The following is an 18,226-nucleotide window of genomic DNA, read 5'->3' as shown; positions in this document are numbered from 1 at the left end:
TGGAAGTAGTGCTGCTACTCATGTAAAGCAAATCAACAACATTACAAAATAAAAAAAGAATATATAATGTTTTAATATTTACCAGTGGTGGACAAAGCTAGGAGTATGTCTGCCCTTCAGGATAAAAAAAGCAAAGAGGAAAATTAAGCAAAGAAAAAAATAGATTCCCATTTGTTGGGCAACGTTGTAGGGTAAACACAAAATAGTGCAATTTATTGTTACAGCACATTAACTGCTTAAAATTGTACTGAAATTCGAGGGGAAAAAAAAAAAAAGACCTTTGATCAAAAACATATATATTGAAGTTTACAGTGAAAATATGATCTGGCAGGTCCGTATTTATTTATAAGCAGAAAATGCGTTATGTTGTGGAGGGCAGACAGTGAGAGGGGGCTCCTGCGGTTAGTACGGGAACTTAGCCAATGCACAGATGTTTTTGTGGACTGTTTTTAAATGCTTACCATGGCTAAAGTGTTTCTTTTCTGAAAATTTATGGAATTTCAGGAGGAATTCAACTTGAGTAGATTTAAAGCACAGCCATATTTTTCTGATGTTACTTAAGAACTCTATGTCAGGTAAGGGATAGATGAAATACTTCTAGAAAGGAATATGATGTATGGCAAAGCTAACTAAATCCTCTCTTGATCTAAATCCTCCATGCTGCACTTCGGTCAGCCAATTTATATGGAGCAGAGGTTTCTCTAGAGTATGTTTCCAGGTATTTAAGGCTGGGCTGGGTTTGTCTGCTGCTGTGAGGATTTAGAACCTTTAAATGTTCCTGGTGGCTAATATACCACAATCGTGGAAAATACAGTTCACAATCAAGCCAAACTTGAAATATTAACATAAAAAATGGGTCAAATTTAAAAATAGTTTCTGAATCTGGCGGTATGAAATTTGGAGTTTTCTGATCCATTTCCTTCAGTCTAAATTTGGCAAACTTCAAGTGAAACATCTTGTGTAATTTAAACCTGTTGGCTTCCTCGCAGTAACGGAGCCCAGTAACCTTGTCCAGGGTGGATGCATGCAGTTTGCAGTGGTTACGCTCGTTTTAATGTGCTTATGTTCTAACTAAAAGATAGTAAACAGTCTCATTTTTTATATAGAGACATTTATTGTTGGTTGGGCTCTACAGTTAGCCTGAATTTAAGTTTAATTTAAAGATCATTTAAATTCAGGCATTTTATGTGTAGCAAGTGTGTAGCATTTAAATTCCACGCATCCGAGCTGTAGCCTGGGTACACTATTGTTCTTTATGTATGCTTTTGAGAGGGTCTGTCGGTCTTTCTAGTGTGGCCCCAGGACATGAACTTAGCAGACGATGAGAAAAGACCTTGTCTGTGTTCGGGGCCAAACTGCTTCCTTTGGTTTTGGAAGCTAACCTCAGACTCCAAAAGGCAAAACCTGTGGGTGGTGGGTATAAACTGCAGAAGCTGCCCTAGAAAATGTGACGCTGGGGCACATGCAACATCATAGACTTCTTCAGCTGTTGTTTTTGGCACCGGAGCTTCAACAATACATGGTGTCATTAGAAGACAATGTGCTTTAATGTCACTGCACTGAGTTATTTTGGGTGATTCAAGTGACCCCGTTTGAAATACAGCAGCCTATACAGCTGTATGTTCGGTAGCATAGAGTTAGCACCGTGTGCGTGGAAGGAAAAGTAGCATCTCTTACACACTTTCAAGTATTAATATTCCTGTGCTTAAATGCAAACGTACGCATTTAGCATCCCCATAAAGGTCAACCTGAGAAAACTGGAGCATTACCATATGGGCCCTCTTCGTGTTTCTGCCTCCTGCAAAGCCAAAACTGAACCAAAATAGTGCTTCCTTCTCTGTCTATCTGCCTGGTTTGTTTGTATTTTTTTTTGGCATGCTTTTATTTTTTTATTTGTTTATTTTTGAGGTGATCCAGGTTGAAAACAGAAGGTTGGCATACGACAAAGGAAGCACAGGAGTGTGTGAAGCAGTGGGATGCTGGACAGGAGGGCTCCTGCTTCCTCTCTGCTCTGTGCAGGGCTTGGATTTGCTGCACGATTGCCACTGCACAGGCTTTGGAGCATCCCTGGAAATTGTTGGTAACTGCCTTGCTGGAGTTGCCTGCCTTCTGGTGTTTTTTTTTTTGTTGTTGATTTTTTTCAAAAAGCTTTATCTGAATGAATAGTTTTTAGCCTGGCTGTGCTGGAAAGAGTGCCATGCACGACTGGCTGCTCTGGTGTATTTGATTTACCGTTTTCTAGTGTTACATCTACCAAAGTGAAGGCTCATTGTTTATGGAAGTTATTTCAGCAGCTGTTAAAAGAGACATTTTTTTCTGAAATCAGGAACTGATTTATCCTCGGTCTGTGTCTCTTTATCATTCTACGTTTGCTTGCTTTTTCACACAACTGGTATGCTCTTGGGGGCTGTTTACTGTGTATTGCAGAGAAAATTATTCATTGTTTTCTCCACATGGATAATTTTTTTCATCTTTTGAAAGTAATAGCTTGGTTTTTCCAGCAGGAATATTTCATAATTCAAGATCTAACAACCAGGGAGCATAGTTGAGCCCTGCTAAGTTCCCAGGGCTGTTCTGCTCATGGGTGGGACCTGCCAGTGGAGGCGTGGATGCTCTTTTGGTAGTGAAGATGAGTATAATGAGTGACTACTCATTAATCCCTTTGGGAAAATGACATCCATGCTCTCTGCTTGAAACCCAGTCCTGTGAATATGCAGCCCCTGAAACCGACCTCCTCTGGTCCTTTACCCTAAGGCAGTGACAAGAAAAATATCATCAGAGAACACATAAACAAAGGGAATTAAGGGAGAACTGGTCTTTAGTTATTTTCAAGAACCATGAAAAAAATATATCTTTTTTTAAATTATGACATTGAAACATTGAAAAATGAGTGATTTCAGTTAAAAAAAATCCTGGAGTCAGAGGTGATAATAACTAGTACTTTGTTGTTAGAGTATCAGCAAATTGAAAAGGATCGTTTGGATTAAACCCCAACAAATCTTCTGATACACACTGTTGTAGTTCAATGAAGTAAATAAACTTATGGAAATTTGTAGCTGCTAAGGATTTGATTATTGCAACAGTATAAAACAAAAAAGTATTAGCTGAGAACAAGGCAAGGAATGAAAGATTCTCCTGGAAAATTTTACCACTACCAATGGTAGCATTTGTCACCAGGCTGAACCTGCAAAGATGTTTAGGATACCTTGAGCTTTTTTGTTGTTTGTTTGTTTGTTTTACTATGGAAGCAGTAAAGAAAAGTAACATCAAATAGAGTCACTCATTTACATCAAGGACCTCAGTCCTTTAAAAACATGAAGGAAAGGGTAAAGCTGATTAATACTTGTGGTGGGATTGCACCTTTCTTTTTGAAGAGAAGGAGTTGTAAATCCTGGGTTCCTTAGCTTTACTGCTTTAGTGTGCATTAAGGTCCAGCTCTGCCTGCAGTCCAGGGAGCAGTAGAAGCAGGCTGGGCAATGCAGTGCTCCTCTGACGTGTGTGGGATGTGTGCAGAAAACAAATTCAGAAACTGGAAGAGAACAACTTAGAGGAGAGTGGTTTCTTGGCCTTACAGCCGTACCCTGGTACAGAGCTGAGGGAAGGTCCCCAGATCGCACTGCCCATCCCGCAGCTTCTTCCTCCGGGACAGAAGCCTCCAAATGCCCTCCTGCACATCGTTCTGCACAGAGACTTCCAGACAGGTGGAAAAACCAACTCTTCTAGAAATCTGACGTAACTCAACTGAGATCAAGGGCCAGGTTTAATATAGTAACTCTTGGGCTTAAGGTCAAAGTTATGCTTCCACTTGAGACCATACTGGTACAATGGTATTGCCCAGAATTAAAGGTCTTTACCATGGGGATATCATTATAAAACTGGCAAAATCTTCACATTTTGTACAGATAGGGTTGGTGCAGTTTTGTCTTTTTAACTTTCAGACAGAAACGCGGGTGTAGGAACATGATGCTGATGGACAGCACTGGATCTGCCCACGCAGACTCAATGTCTGGCAGAGTCAGCTCCGAGGTACCGGGTGTTTAGCAGCTATTTGTAGCTACCCTGCTTATTGCAGATAGGCATGTGCATAAACATCTGTAAATTTCTCTCCCCTAAAATTTCTGTGTGAGGAAAAACTGGTACCTGGGGAAAGGCATGTGTACCTGCTGACCCTGGTGTGCATTTGTAGGGTTCAGTACAAGTATTCATGGTATTCAAGCGGTGTCTGTGCTTTGTGTTTGGTTGTTGTGAGGGCCTTTTGTGGATTTTTTAAAAAGTTTTTCTCCTTTGGTTTTCTGTGCTTGGATTTACTTTGAAATATTTATTGTAATACTAGTTTTTGATGTTGTGCCAGCAGCGGGAGATGAAAACACAGCACTTCAGTTTTGCTTGGGATTCAGTACAGCTCCCAGCCCTCTTGCTCGTGACTGCACAACCTGCAAGATGTGCATGGTAATACACACAGAAATAAACCCAACACTTCGAGTGATGCTTAAATTGCCTGCCTGATTTCTGCCAAGTGCAGGTCGTGTGCATTGAAGCCTGATCATTTATATGCTGACATTCAGGTGTGCCTTTCAAAAGGCTACCTTTAAAGTGAACACTAGATGGATTATCCCATCAAGAAGCTTCCTAAAAACACTTTCCCCTCTCTAAATAGGAGATTTTCTGACAGACAGAGGAGGTGCTTTTATCTACCATCCTTCTGATAACCTAGACCCAGTGATTTCTGGCTGGGAGATCAGGAGGCAGAGTTAATTCTGTCCTACTTCTTGCCTCATTGGGTTGTACAGAAAGGTGCCGGCACTCTCCCCAGTCCCAGGTACCTGCAGAGGGTCCGGGTTCTCCAGGTAACACGTTTAGGTACCTGCGGGTCCAGGTTCTCCAGGAACACGTTTTAGATGGGTTAGACCTGGCAAAGGCTGGCAGGAGACTGGGCGGCTGAAGAGTTAAATTGGCGTGGTTTTGTTGGGGGCCTAGCCATAAGGTTTTTCTGAGGCACATGGGAACAGGAATGGGAAAAAAATATTTTTTCTGAGGACAGAATTTGTGGGAAAAGGGGGTATTTTTCTTTATTTGGAATTACTTTGGAGGGGGTGAAGGAGCAGTAGTAAAATCTGACCTGGCTCTTGGCAGACTTCACAAATTGATGTCACTGTACAGGTGGAGACAGTGGTAGATTTGTGGCTCACTGTGCTGCCTCTATTTTTAGGTTCTGGCTGCTCGGAAGTTCTGTTTACAAATGTCAGGGAAATGCATTAGGATTATCTCCTTTGTTTTCGAGGTAATAAAATGCTGCCCAATTCAGCCAATTGAATAGCTAAAAGCCGGCTCCCCCAGTCACGTTGCTGGAGCTGCTAAATGGGTACAGTGACTCCACGGGATTTTTAAGCTACCCGCTCTGCTCTTTCCTCATTTCTTGTTTCCTACCATTTTCCTGGTTCATGGAGATCAGGAATCTGTTTGGTTTGGTTCATCTGGGAATAGCTGAGAACGTGTATCAAGGAGAATGGGGGCAAAACCCTTGCCTCGCGATCCTGTGATGCTGTGTATGGCGGTGATGCCGCAGGCATGATGACCACTGGTGGCACTCAGACCTTCACCCAGGGGTCTCAAGTGCTTGGATGGCAACAAGAACTTCCCCAAAAGTCCTTTCTTCAGGGTATAGGATGGGAGCCAGTGGTTGTATCTGTGGGAGGTGGTCAGACTGGCCACATCCAGTAGTCAATGCCCTGTAGGGAACTCCTGGAGTTGATTTCTTTGCCATAGAGCCTAGACTCATGGACAGAAATCCCATGTAAGCTGGAGTGATTTACTGGTGAACTTTATTACTGTACTTGTCCGCTGGAAGGATTAATGTGCTTAAATCAATGCTGAAGGTACTTTAACATTGTTATTTGACAAGGAATGAATGACAAATGGGTTGTTAAAGCCGGTATGTAATTAAATAATACAAAAACACATCTTCCCCTTGCTTAAATGGTCATTCCTACTTCTATTATGGCCTTTTACCACTACAAGTTAGTACTGAAAGGATACCCAAGGATAACAGCCCTTGGAAAGTCTTTTCCACCGATCTTATTCACTGGCTAGCAAGAAGGTTTGAGCAGACTGGTCACACTGTTGGTCCAATGCTTAACCAATGATTAATTCTTGTTTTTAGTTCCTGTTTCAGATAGCTCAGGCCAAGCAGATTGCACATTAGTGCTGTGGGTATGCGCTGTGGTAGAATACATAAAAATAAAGACAGCTAGGCTTTAAAGACACTAAATATGTCTCCTAAAACATTCTTAAGATGTATCTCCCATAGAAACTCATTTTAGTACTCATTTTTAAGGGAACCACAGAGTTAATGTTTTAAAACTGGATTAGGGTAGGGGAAAAAAAGCTGGAAAATTAGTCAAAATTGAGGAGAGAATTCCACTTTAGAGGCAGTCTAGAGATACAGTAGGAAGAAAGTGGCTTTGAATAGCATCACATGAAAACAATAACTACTGGCACAGGGGAGGCACGCGTGTGTCTGTGAGTGCCCATGTTGTTGATGCAGCCTATGCAGTTCTGGGAACTATATGACTCTAAGGAGGTATGCCTTGGAAATCTGATAGGAAACATATTTTTATGCAGTGAAGTGTTGAATTTTGCAGCTGGAACACTGCAAGCTGGTGTCAGCTTATCAAGTGGAGCTCTTGCCTGGCGTGTCTGACCAAGGAGTACAGCCTCTTTTTGCACCTAAGAGCTGAAGTGTGGGAAATCATGATTTAGTAATGAGAGGAAGCTCTAAATCCATATTTACAGCTTGAATATGCCTCAACTTTGAGAAAAAAGCGAATCTGGAAAGGAACTTGATGACTTTTCTTTGTGTTTTGGTCAGCCGTAATGCGAAAGTCCAAATATTTGTGGTATCTGGCATGCTGGTGGCCAGAGCTATGTCTTAGATGAATAAGAAAAAGGATATTTATTCCAAGATTTTAATCACTGATTATCCAATAAGTGCCACAGAACTGTAGTTTGCCATTACTGAAAAAAAGATTTTGGCAAATAGATGGCAGTCAAGGTGCCTGGATGGACCTCCATAATTTTCTGGCAGTGAGTTCATTGTCAAAGAGGTGGACTTCCATGCTCTGGTGGAGCAAAAATCCTTCTGCGATGTGAAGTTTGTGAGTTTCAAATTGTGGTTTCAACATATTTCTACCCAAAACCTCATCCAAAAGGCAGCGTAATTCATAAACATACAGTTTCTGAATGCTGTGGTAAACTCTGTCCTGTTACTGTTTTGGAAGAGAGAAAAGCATATCTTGAATGACCTAACCATGTCCTGGAGCGCTAGGTCTTCCTTGTAGACCTGTAAGCGTTGGTCAGGTCATTCTAGTGGCAGCTGGGTGAAACTAAGCCCATGTGTTGAAACTAATTTTGTAGCTTCCAGCTGTGGTAAAAGGAAAGGATAAAAAAAATAATAATTGATTCTAAATAATGTTTTCTTTTCTTTAGCTGTCTCCGTAATGAGATACAGTGCATCATCCTTTGGATTTGCTGTAAGTAGAGATACAATTTAAATATTCCCTAACTTTTCTTTTTTTTTCATCTTTCTGAACATGATTTCAAACATTTTAGCCTTTAAATTTGAAGGTTAGAAGAACTCTGTAGAAAGTTTGACTTGGGTATGAAAGTTCTTATAGTGGGGCAAGCATGTTTTTTTTAGCATTTTTTATGTGTTACCTAAAATCATGTCTTCATTTGCTGCAAATACAAGCATCCTCTGTCTTGCTGATGATACAGAATAATATGAAATCTTGATAAAATGGGATTTTGAAAAAAAGTGAACATTTCCTTGCTTTGAAGCCAAACCTTCTACTGAAGAAAATTAGTGAATTTCCAGGGAAAATCAATGTTTGACTGTCATTTTCAATCACTTTTAGAGTCCTTGCATATGAATATATCAATAATTTAACTCTTGTGGTGCCACAGTGGCAGTTTTTTTGAACTCCTCCACAGGTGATGGATTACAAATAAATGTTCTTAATCCCTTGATGACTTAATGAGCTCTGAAGTGTATCATTGTGCAATAACACATGGCAAAAATGTGAAGATCAATTTAATGAATGTAAATCCTACTTTCATTAAAATGATTTATTTGAAGCTGCTTTGTGCCTGTGCAGCAGGATGGTGAATGCATTACTCCTGGTAGAGGGCGTCTTAATGGCCCACAAACCAATTGACTCTGTATCTCTTTCAGTTTGATGCTACCCTGGATGTTTTGTCATCAGCGATAGTTTTGTGGCGTTACAGCAACGCAGCTGCTGTACATTCTGCACACAGGGAGTACATGTAAGTACACTTAATTACTTTTGGCTTTGATAAAAGCCTGCAGAGCTTTTGCTGTCAAGCTGTGATGTGACAGATTCCAGAGCTTTGGCAAAAAAAGTTTTGTCCTGTCAGCAAGTATTCATTCCTTGTGCCCACTTACTGCTTGCACCCAAACATGCAGCCTGTACTTGGGCACACTTCCCTGTGACTGGGATTTTCTTTTCAGCCAATATAGTAATTGTCAGGGCTTTGGCTTTTTGTGTTGCTTTTTTTTTTTTTTTTTTTTTTTTTTTTTTCATTGCAGCATCTGTATCAGATGAACTGTATTTGCAATCTATATTGGATATGTAAGTATCTTATTTTGCATTTTTCTCCATTATTCTTACCATTTTTACCGTGTCCCTTTAAAATTGGTGCTGATAATATATCAGTGCTTCCCTTGAGAATTCACATTTTGATATTGAAACCCTTCTCTTTGAATGTAGATGACTTCAACTGCTAGAGATAGAAGTTGAGGTTAACATCTGATAAGATTGAGCCTCTTTTAGTGATATGCTAGTAGGGTGACGCAGTTTATTTGTGCTACTGTACAAAGAGAGAGAAATACACACACAAATTCCCTTTTTATTGGTGAACTACTGCTGTTTTAGCAAGTAAGAGTCTAACAATACTTATATGTCTTCTTTATGGAAAAAGGGGTATGCTGGCAAAGGAGGAATATTTAATTATTGCTATACGAATCCTATGGGGAAAAAAATCTTCTTTAGTTTGCAGACCAACATTGATCACAATGGAGATTGTATTCTGCATCATTTCATTGGGTAGCATTTCTGCTGGCAATACGTGTGGTAGCCAAGAGGATCAGATGGAGATTGGCTGGAGAATGATTCCAGTTAGTACATGAGGACAACCTTTGCCCCCTAAACTATATTCATGGTGCATCAAGATGAAAAACTGTATTGCATTTATATGCCGTGTTTCTGTTCTGCGCTGCCATTGCTAGCAGTCCCCCATCTGGCTTGTTTGAAGATAATTCAACTATCCCCTGGAAAGGACTGCAATTAGCGGGGATAAGGTATTTTTGTCCTGAAACACATCTAATGAAGTCCCTTCCACAAAAGGCGATGCCTGGGGAAACTGGCCTTTTATATGACTGGTAGAATCAAGGGAAAATACACAGGGGGGACTATAACTTGTCTCCATAGTCCTTTCCTAAAAACTAAGAAAACAGTGAGCAGTATTTTTAAATGCATTAACTCAGGCTCATGCAACAGCTTGCCAGTGCTGTGAATCCCTTTCTGGCAGGCTTCCATACAGAACGGTTTGGAATAAAAGGCCATAGAAGATTGATGTGGCATTGATTCATAAAAATAAATCCAGAAATGTGTGATTAAAATTAGTCTTCCTGCACAAATTTGGAGATCTTAACAGACATTTCCTGAGTATCTTGCTGTTGTGGGCGTCCACAGAGATTCCTGTCAACATTTAATTAACATATTTTTGAAATCTCCTTCTGCTGAGCTTTTTCAAGTGAACATTGTAATGTACTTTATAGAGAAAATAAATCCCAATACAAAAGAAGAATCAACATATCCCTATGGCTAAGCCAGCAAAGTGAACAAGCAAAGTGGCAAACATATTTTCCTGCTTTTTATGCTCATTTTTAATTGCTTTCTTAGAATCCCTCTGCTTTACATAAAGCTAAATTAAGTCAATGAATTACTTGCCATGCCCTCTAGTTGAAGACAGCTAAGGTTACATGATGAGATCAGTACGGAGTGAAAGGATATTACCATATGCTGGGAATATTAATCACTGGTTAGGCAGTCTGGTTATTGCTCAGTTTCTAGATTTGACAAGAGAATCATCATTGCATGCACAAGCAAAGAGATGGTTGTATCTCTTAAGGCAGTTCCTACTGGGTCAGATTTTTAGGGGAAGCACATTTCTAATTTCCTGTTGTGTTTAATCAGCTTGAAACCCCACATGCAATTATTTTTTCCTCTACATTGAGAAAATGTTGCATGGCTCCTCCTGGCTGCTTTCTTAACTTGTAAATAATTTGTGTATCACGTGTGCTATAACTACACCTGTTCTTTCGCAGTCCTTGGTTTCTGTGTGCCAATTCCTCAGTCTGCTTTCAGCCCCCCGGACGGTTTGGTCGTAATTCCTGCAGGTGCTGCTGTCACGCTGTGCGCTATTCGTGTTTCTGTGTGCCTAGCCATGCTTTGTCTTAGTGGAGAAGCTACATGCCTGTGCAAAACTCAGCATTTCTGTAAACACATTATTACTGTTTACCAGAGAAAGGTGTGCCAAGGTGTGTGCAGTTTAGTTTTTTATCTATAGATCTTTTATTCGTTTTAATATTATATTTATGTATATCCTAAAGTACCTGAAAATAATCCGTATTCAGAAGTTCTTTACCAGGAGCCAAATGAAATTGCCAATAGATTACATGTTGCAAATGTATAAAATTTCCTGTTTTATAATCTTGACAGCTAAAGATTGAACCAGAACCTGCTGAAATCAGTGGGAAGCCTTTCCTGGAAGGGCCAAGTTAGATCCAGTCCTGTTAGACTTTGTGGAGAGAGGGCATAAATGTAGGATGAAAAACGAAACCCCAGAAAAAGATACAGGGAATATAGCCTGACTCATGATATATGATGAATTAAATACTTACAATAAAATGCTAGGATAGAAAAGAACTGCGTCATCTTGCTAAGATGTAGCCAGATGGAAGTGAGGGATGCAGCATTTTGTGAGCTGATACGGGAAGGAGCAGTAGAAAAGTGCTTGCTGTGCCAAGTTCTGTGAAGTTGAACTGATGCATTTCCATTTGACTTCAGGGGGGCTGTACTTTTGTAACTACCATGAAAATTTGTCCTGCTGAGTTTAACTTGTTTCATTTTTGCTAGTTCGTTTGATTCCTCTCCTTTTCTGGGGCAAGAGGAGAACTTTCTTGGTGTACATGTGACTGAAGTTATACAATGTATGCCTTGCTGATTCTCTTGGTAGCTCAGCTATAGTATAAAATATTATAACTCACCTTTGGGATTCGCCCCACTTGAAAACTCCTTGGTATCGATGGCCTGAGGAGCTGAAGCTCGCAGGCTTTCCAACTATTTTATTGATGGAGAATTTTTCATGAAAAGATATATCTGGTTAGGTTCAAGTTCCATCTTTAATTATGATGAAATTTTTATGCTTTATTTTTAGATATACCAAGTGGCTTTGAAAATAGTGATTATTCACCAGGATCAGGTATAAGCCCCTGTAAGATTGTAAGGCACGTGAGATGCTGCTCGAGTCTGTCTAGCCGGCTCGTTAGTAGAGGTGTGTGTAGGAGTGGACATTTGATATGCTTGTAAATGGTACTTTAGGGGTAGTTTCTCACTATCTTTCTGTTTTGGCACTCAAATATAAGAGGGCAAAATCTTGCCATTAGTTCACTTTCCTGCTGTCCATAACCAGTGTACAAATACTCTCACATATTCTGCCCTCTATTTCATCTTTAGCAACACAATCATTTCTTGGGTTGTTGAAGCAAACCTAAATTTTGTTGAAGGGAGAAATTCATCGAAATGGATGTGGTAGCAGTGGTTTTTCATGTACATAGACTCAGTAAATAGCAGTAGATGCCATTTCTTAATAGAAGACTGAGTCATTAGGGACCTGGGAAATGTCTCATGCGAGGCTGAAATATTAACTAGCTGTACAGCCAAAGGACAGCTCTTTGATCGGGGAAACTCAGGGATGAAGGATTGGAGTGGAGTGATGGAACTGGGGGTGAGGAGGAGACGGTGAGAACCACCACTAAAAAAAAGGAGCCTGAGAAAACAGAATAACAAACTTTGGGCACATAGCCTCATGAAAAATCCGTCAAAGAAGGAGCTTTTTATGTGTAGGTAGTTGGAAAAGTCTCAAAACTGTGAACAAAGGAAACATCTCCTGTTTGATTCCCGTCTGTTCAGGGAAACAGGACTTTGCTCTCGCTAAATTAATGCAGTTGGCAGCCTACTGGGGTCAAGTAGTAATGCTACATTTTAGGTTATAAAGCAATAAACCTGCTACATTACGGAGCTACAATTGCATTTCTCTGCAGTGCAGGGGCTGAGTGTCTGCTTATGGCCTTAGGGTCCATTGTTCCTAGGAATTTTTTTTTTTGGGGGGGGGCTATTTTTTATTTCATTTGCTATTTTTTTGAGCTTGTGTGTTTGGTGTTGCAGAAACTAACTGTGCAGCATATTTAACATGGTGATTTGTGACAGTTGCAGCTGGTGTTTATTATATATTATTTTGTTGATGGTGCCAGCTTAAATTCTCTGTTTCCCAAGAACCAGTCTGTCAACATCTTTCTTAACCCAGTGCCAGAGTAAATAAGAAACCTTACTTTTAATGAGCGTGCTGGATAAAGCCAAGAGCAAAATGCTCACATTTCTTTCACAGTTTTTTTTTTTTTTGTTTTTTTTTTTTTTGATTGTGTCAGACTCCAGCTATTCCTACCTTTATTACTGTAATAAGAAAATTAAGTTGTATCGTGGGCAAATAATTCCTAATGAACTCGTAGTGCTCCGTGTTGCCATGACATGATACGTAATGAGTGCAGATGTGTCTTTTATTCTGATATTGGTGAAACTGTCATCCAAAGCATAGGCTGTAGAATTAAAATAACAGGAATTAGATGGAGTCTGCTGTGTGTCAGACAAGGCTGCAGATATCTGTCACACCTCCACCTGCTGCTGAGAAAGCTTTTTGCTGGGTGAAAATAAGCGTTCCTGTCTGCAATGGAGCAGCATATTAGTCTGGAGTGCTTGTTCTTTGTGGCTAAGATGACACGTGGAAGAGTAGGTGGCTTAAATTATTTCCATTCCTGTATTTATTTTGCATATCTTTTCTCACTTTACGCTAGGTTTAAAAACAATGGATCAAGAACTGGGAAGGCCTTTCAATCTTTCCAGCCTTGCTATTAGGCATTGTCTAAAAACGTTGCCATGTGTCAGTAAACTTCCATCTCTGTACATTATATCTCAGCTTTTTCAGCCAGATTTGATACTGTCAGAGTGCTGAACTCATTGGCCAAGTGAAAAATGCCTGCCCTGAGGATTTGATTCTTAATAGGTTCTTAAATTGTGGAGAGAATGAACTGGGATTCTCATCTATTTTTACATCCAGGAAAGCACATCTGTAAGAAACCCAAGAATGTCTAACTTATTTGGAGCTACCTGTAGTAGTGCAGCTACAGGTGCACTCATTATGTGTTATGTCATGGCAACACAGAGCAGCACGAGTTCATTAGGAATTATTTGCCCATGATACAATTGAATTTTCTTATTACAGTAATGAAGGTAAGAATAGTCTGACACACTCATTCAAAAAATATCTCTAAGCAAGATATTTGACTGTTCCTTGGGGATGAAATAAATAGGAAACCTGAATCATAATGAACACACTAGATGCAACGATTAGAAAACGTCTCACATCCATCCTTCACTACCCTACCCCTATGTTTAATTAAGCTCACTGGTAAAGATTTCACCTTATTTCTGATCTGTGTGTGTTACACACCATGTATGCACGGGCATGTATGTCAGAGAACTTCTCTAGAAATATGCTGCAGGGATAGATGTACACCTGGATTATCCACTGCATATGGGTATGTAATGAAGGGAAGGAGGAAGGAAAGAAGGGAGGGGAGGAAGAAAGGAAAGGAAGGAACAAAGGAAAGAAGGAAGGAAGCAAGGAAGGAAGGAAGGTAGGAAGGAAAGAAGGATGTTCTGACCCTTTCCTAGGACTTCATGCACTAGATGTGAAATTTAGGGCTATGTGACCGTATGACATGGGAATCAGGATATCTAAAAACATTCTATGGAGCATATTAACGATATAAAAAGCCTTTTTAGAATATCCCAAGACTACAAGCTCACCAAGGTACTGATACTTTTCCTTGGTTTCTTTATAGCCTCCCAGGCAAGTACTGCCTGTCAGTTACCTTTTCACAGAACATGCCTTACTTCCAGTTCTGATTATGAATAGCCTTCTCAGGTAGAAGGGGCAGGGCAGCAACTGGGCTTATAAGTGCTGCAAATACTGCCAGGGACCAGTGGATGTGTTTTTCCAGGAGAAAGATACAGCTTTGAACAGTTTTTTTTTTTTTTTTTAAATACTCATACATCTTCTTACGCATGTGACCTTTGAAGAAGCCTAGTCAAGTGATCAGAAACCCTTAACAGTTGCTTAGTTACCTTCTCTCTGGAATTTAGAGTTAAGTAAACAGCAATAATAAAATAATCTGTAAATGTCCGTATAGTAAGGAGACATCCACCCTGAGAATACCTGAAGGAAGAGTCCTTTGCTGTAATGTTCCCTTTGTGGGCATGGGTATCTTATGGATACACATTCTCCTTTGACATCTTTTTGTCCTGCTCATTACTTTCTGGTGCATTTCATTTTTGGCAGCCGGGGATGTCAGGGGTGAGCATGAAGTTATACTGAGTATATGTGTATTACATTTGGGCATGCACTATGGGCATCATGATGTAACCTCCTTTAGCCCTCAGAGCTTCAGAGAGTTAGAAACTGTCCGTAATGGGAGGAAAGGACTGTCATAATGCCAGGTGAGGTCTGCCTCCCCTTTTTTTTTCCTTTGATTCACAAGAAGAGAACATGCTGATCTGCATCATGGCAGGGTATATTCTCTCGCAATACAAAATAAAACATAAAACTGAACTTTTTCCATATTTGTACTGTATTTAAATTGTCACGTGCAGATTGGCTCCACTGTACTGGCTAGCCCTACTAAATGAGTGCCGTCAATGTAGGTAGTGTTGAATGAAAATAGTCCTCTCAATGCAGACCCAACAGTATCAGCCACATCTGAAAGAACCACGGATAATTTTGTCCGTGCTGTACGTAAGAAAAAGATGCACAGATGGCAGAATCCACACCTGCCCACAGTTAAGGGCAAACCTCTGTGGCTGGAGGAAAAACTCTTTTGTGATGAGTGAAAGGAATAGCTAAGTGATCTGGAAAAACATCTAACGCACGGAGATAGCCTACAAACTGCAAAGAGCTGAGAATCTAACTGCAGATCTTATGCAGTCCTCATCTCCTGTGAGTTGGTCCTCCCGTGGCACATGCGTGTCTCTGCTACCTGGAGGAGCACAGAGCAGACTTTGTAAAATAAGTGTGGCTATGCTTGAATGTCTGCTTTATAGGAGGAGAAAAATGTGTTTTTTTTTTTTTTTTTTTTTTTTTTTTTTCATCACACTGAAAATTTCTAAACTGTTTTTCTTTGGAAATCTTTAGTCGAAATACTACATCCAGGTACAGTGCTGGGTACACGTTTTAGAGATGCTTCATTTGCAGGGCCGCATCGTTTCTTCATAAATCCATTACCCCTATTCAGGCAAAAAAGTGAAGCAACCGTAAACTTTGCTCTTATCCAGGCAGAAATGCATGTGTGCATACATTTATGCACACACACACGCAAAATTCTCACACATAGAATTTATATTAAATACGAAATAGCAAATGTATATATTTATACATTCTAAAATCTGTTTCAAAAAGTGTGGCATCTGTAGACTTGGCAATGATTTTAGTAGAGCTAGATCCAAAATCTATTTAGTTTATGAAAGCCTTTTCTTTTACTTCACTAGTAGTTGATTAGGTGGTATTTGTGGTTATTGCCTTGCATGCACACACACGTACTATGTAAAATCAGGGACATAATGTTGCTCTGTACTGCAGTTTGATAATCCCCCTAAAAGGACTATTACAGAAATTCTCAGAAGGTTTTAATTTCCAGCTTCAGAGGAAGGACAGGATCTTTGCTCACCTGCTACGTGGCTACCGAGGCTAGGAGCGGCGATGGCTCTTCACAAGCCGTGACAAAGGTTGTAATGTAAGGCAGGCATGCCCTAAGTGCAGACCACAAACTACAAAGCTGCCCCTAAGAGCTTTCAAAATCTCCGAGTTGTAGAGAAGTCTTTTAGCCTCAAAGCAGATGTTTAAGATATCATTTAAGATACAAGCAGATTTGGCAGATACGTAAGACCTAGAGAATCAAATTATTTGTGGGAATGATGCCCCATTTCAGCTGCCTGACTTTAAAGGATGTTAATACCCTGTTCTGCAGCAGCTAGTTGAATGTGTGAAGGTAATAAAAAGTTTTAGAAGGCCTATAACTTTTTTTACATGAAATGGATCCCTAGCGTAGCTAACCTGGGTCTCAGATATAAACAGCATTTTCCTGCATGTTGTGGAAGGAGAGGTTCGGCCATGTGATAACACTGTCTGTGTTTTAATATAATAAGTGAGGAAAGTGCTTTCAATGATAGTTTGGAATACATTTTGAATCCTCTCTGGTTTGTCATCTGGTGATTTTTTGTTTTGTTTGTTTTGTTTTATTTTTTCCTGGTGAGGAAAAGGAGTAGGTGTAATGCTGCTGATCTGGATTCTGGCAGTTGGAGGTGGATTGGAACTTGTGCAGTGAACATCAAGCTCACTTTGTTCCTGTGCATTTTGAAGTGACTCTTCACCCAGCAACAGGCAGGTGTAAAGACAGAACAGCTGTGATTATGTACAGTTTGGTGTCCAAGCCTTCATCAGTAACTAAACCTGATAATAAATAAGCCACACAACAAACATAAACAACCAGTACAACTGTCTGACTGGATACAAAGAAGCTCAATATCCACCAGCAGAGGATGACAAAGAAGCAGGAACCTCCCTTGTCTCCCCAGATGCCTGTAAACCAAAATGAGCACTTTTAGCACTTTCTCTCTAAAATGTCCTCTGCCTTCTTCCATTACCTGTTCTTTGTCCACTGCCTTTTCTGACTTTGGCTTTTCTACCCTGCTGTACCTCATTTCCATCAGCCAGAAGCCACTGGTTTGCCCCCACAGAATAGCTTGTTGGTGACCAAAGGATTGAGGTTGTTCCTCTGAGTTCTCACCCTTGCAGTATCAACATTCAGTTTTGCCTACACTTAAATCTTGGTCTGGCTGTGAGTGGAACTACATACCTGGGTACTGTCATCAGACTACAGGAGCTGCCATGATGCAAAAGTTAAATGAAAGTAGCCTAGCTCTGTTTAAGCAGAATGTAATTTGGAGTTGGTTACGACCATTACGAGAAGAAAGAAAGCAAATGAGTACCAGCAAAATGAGGAGAGAAAAAATGCCCTTTTGAGGTTATCCAAATGGATGTGACTGGACACAGAAGATAATTGGGAAAAATATAGAGACAGGTACAGAAGTAGAAAGCAAATGATTTTTGTATGCTCAGAAATACTTCCATAACTCCTGTTGTAGCAAAAACCTCTTAGGCAGTTGCCTTGCACTGTTGTGTCGTATGACTTCCCCTGAATAATTACATGATACTCATGCTGTCACCCACTAATATTAAAGTCCTTTCAAATCACATAGAAACAGGAATTAGCACATTTCTGTTCTTTATTAAATTAATTAGTTTTATCATTTTATTTTTGTTTCTCGCCTAAACTCCAGAGGATTCATTAGTGGGTTTATTCAGAGATTAAATCACATATCCATCCTAAAACTGACTTGTTCAGCTTCGCTGAAAAATCTCCTATTATTCCTGGGTTTAGAAATCATATTGCACTTACTGGCCTGAAGCAGCGCATTTTAATGCTAACTTACAATTCCTTGCAAAGTTTCACACTACCTCTTCACTCCAGCAGTGAAAACAGCCTGTGGAGGCTGTAACATTGCCTTTTCTGTGATCTATTAGGACCTATTAGTGCTCGAAGACCTTGACAGAGCCTTCAGAGATAAAGATTTTGTGGGTAAAGATCCATGGGATCATAGGATAATTCAGGTTGGAAGGGCCCTTTGAAGATTTGTAGTCCAATCTCCTGCTCAAAGCAGTCAGCTCTGCGATCAGAACAGGTTGCCCAGAGCTT

At 40.1% G+C, this 18,226-nt stretch overlaps 1 protein-coding gene across 2 annotated transcripts in view; it reads left to right on the top strand.

Annotated features, from left to right (window-relative positions):
• TMEM163 (transmembrane protein 163) overlaps positions 1–18,226 on the top strand; it is a 93,254-nt gene that overhangs the window by 47,703 nt on the left and 27,325 nt on the right. For both annotated transcript variants that reach the window (XM_035331873.1, XM_035331872.1), the window contains 2 exons: positions 7,486–7,529; positions 8,231–8,322. In XM_035331873.1, coding sequence (XP_035187764.1) covers positions 7,486–7,529; positions 8,231–8,322 — 136 coding nt within the window. The remainder of the gene's footprint in view (positions 1–7,485; positions 7,530–8,230; positions 8,323–18,226) is intronic.

Source organism: Oxyura jamaicensis, chromosome 7, assembly GCF_011077185.1.
Source record: "Oxyura jamaicensis isolate SHBP4307 breed ruddy duck chromosome 7, BPBGC_Ojam_1.0, whole genome shotgun sequence".
Classification (NCBI taxonomy): domain Eukaryota; kingdom Metazoa; phylum Chordata; class Aves; order Anseriformes; family Anatidae; genus Oxyura; species Oxyura jamaicensis.
Note: the sequence above shows the minus strand (reverse complement) of the source record. Positions and strands in the feature narration are given on the sequence as shown.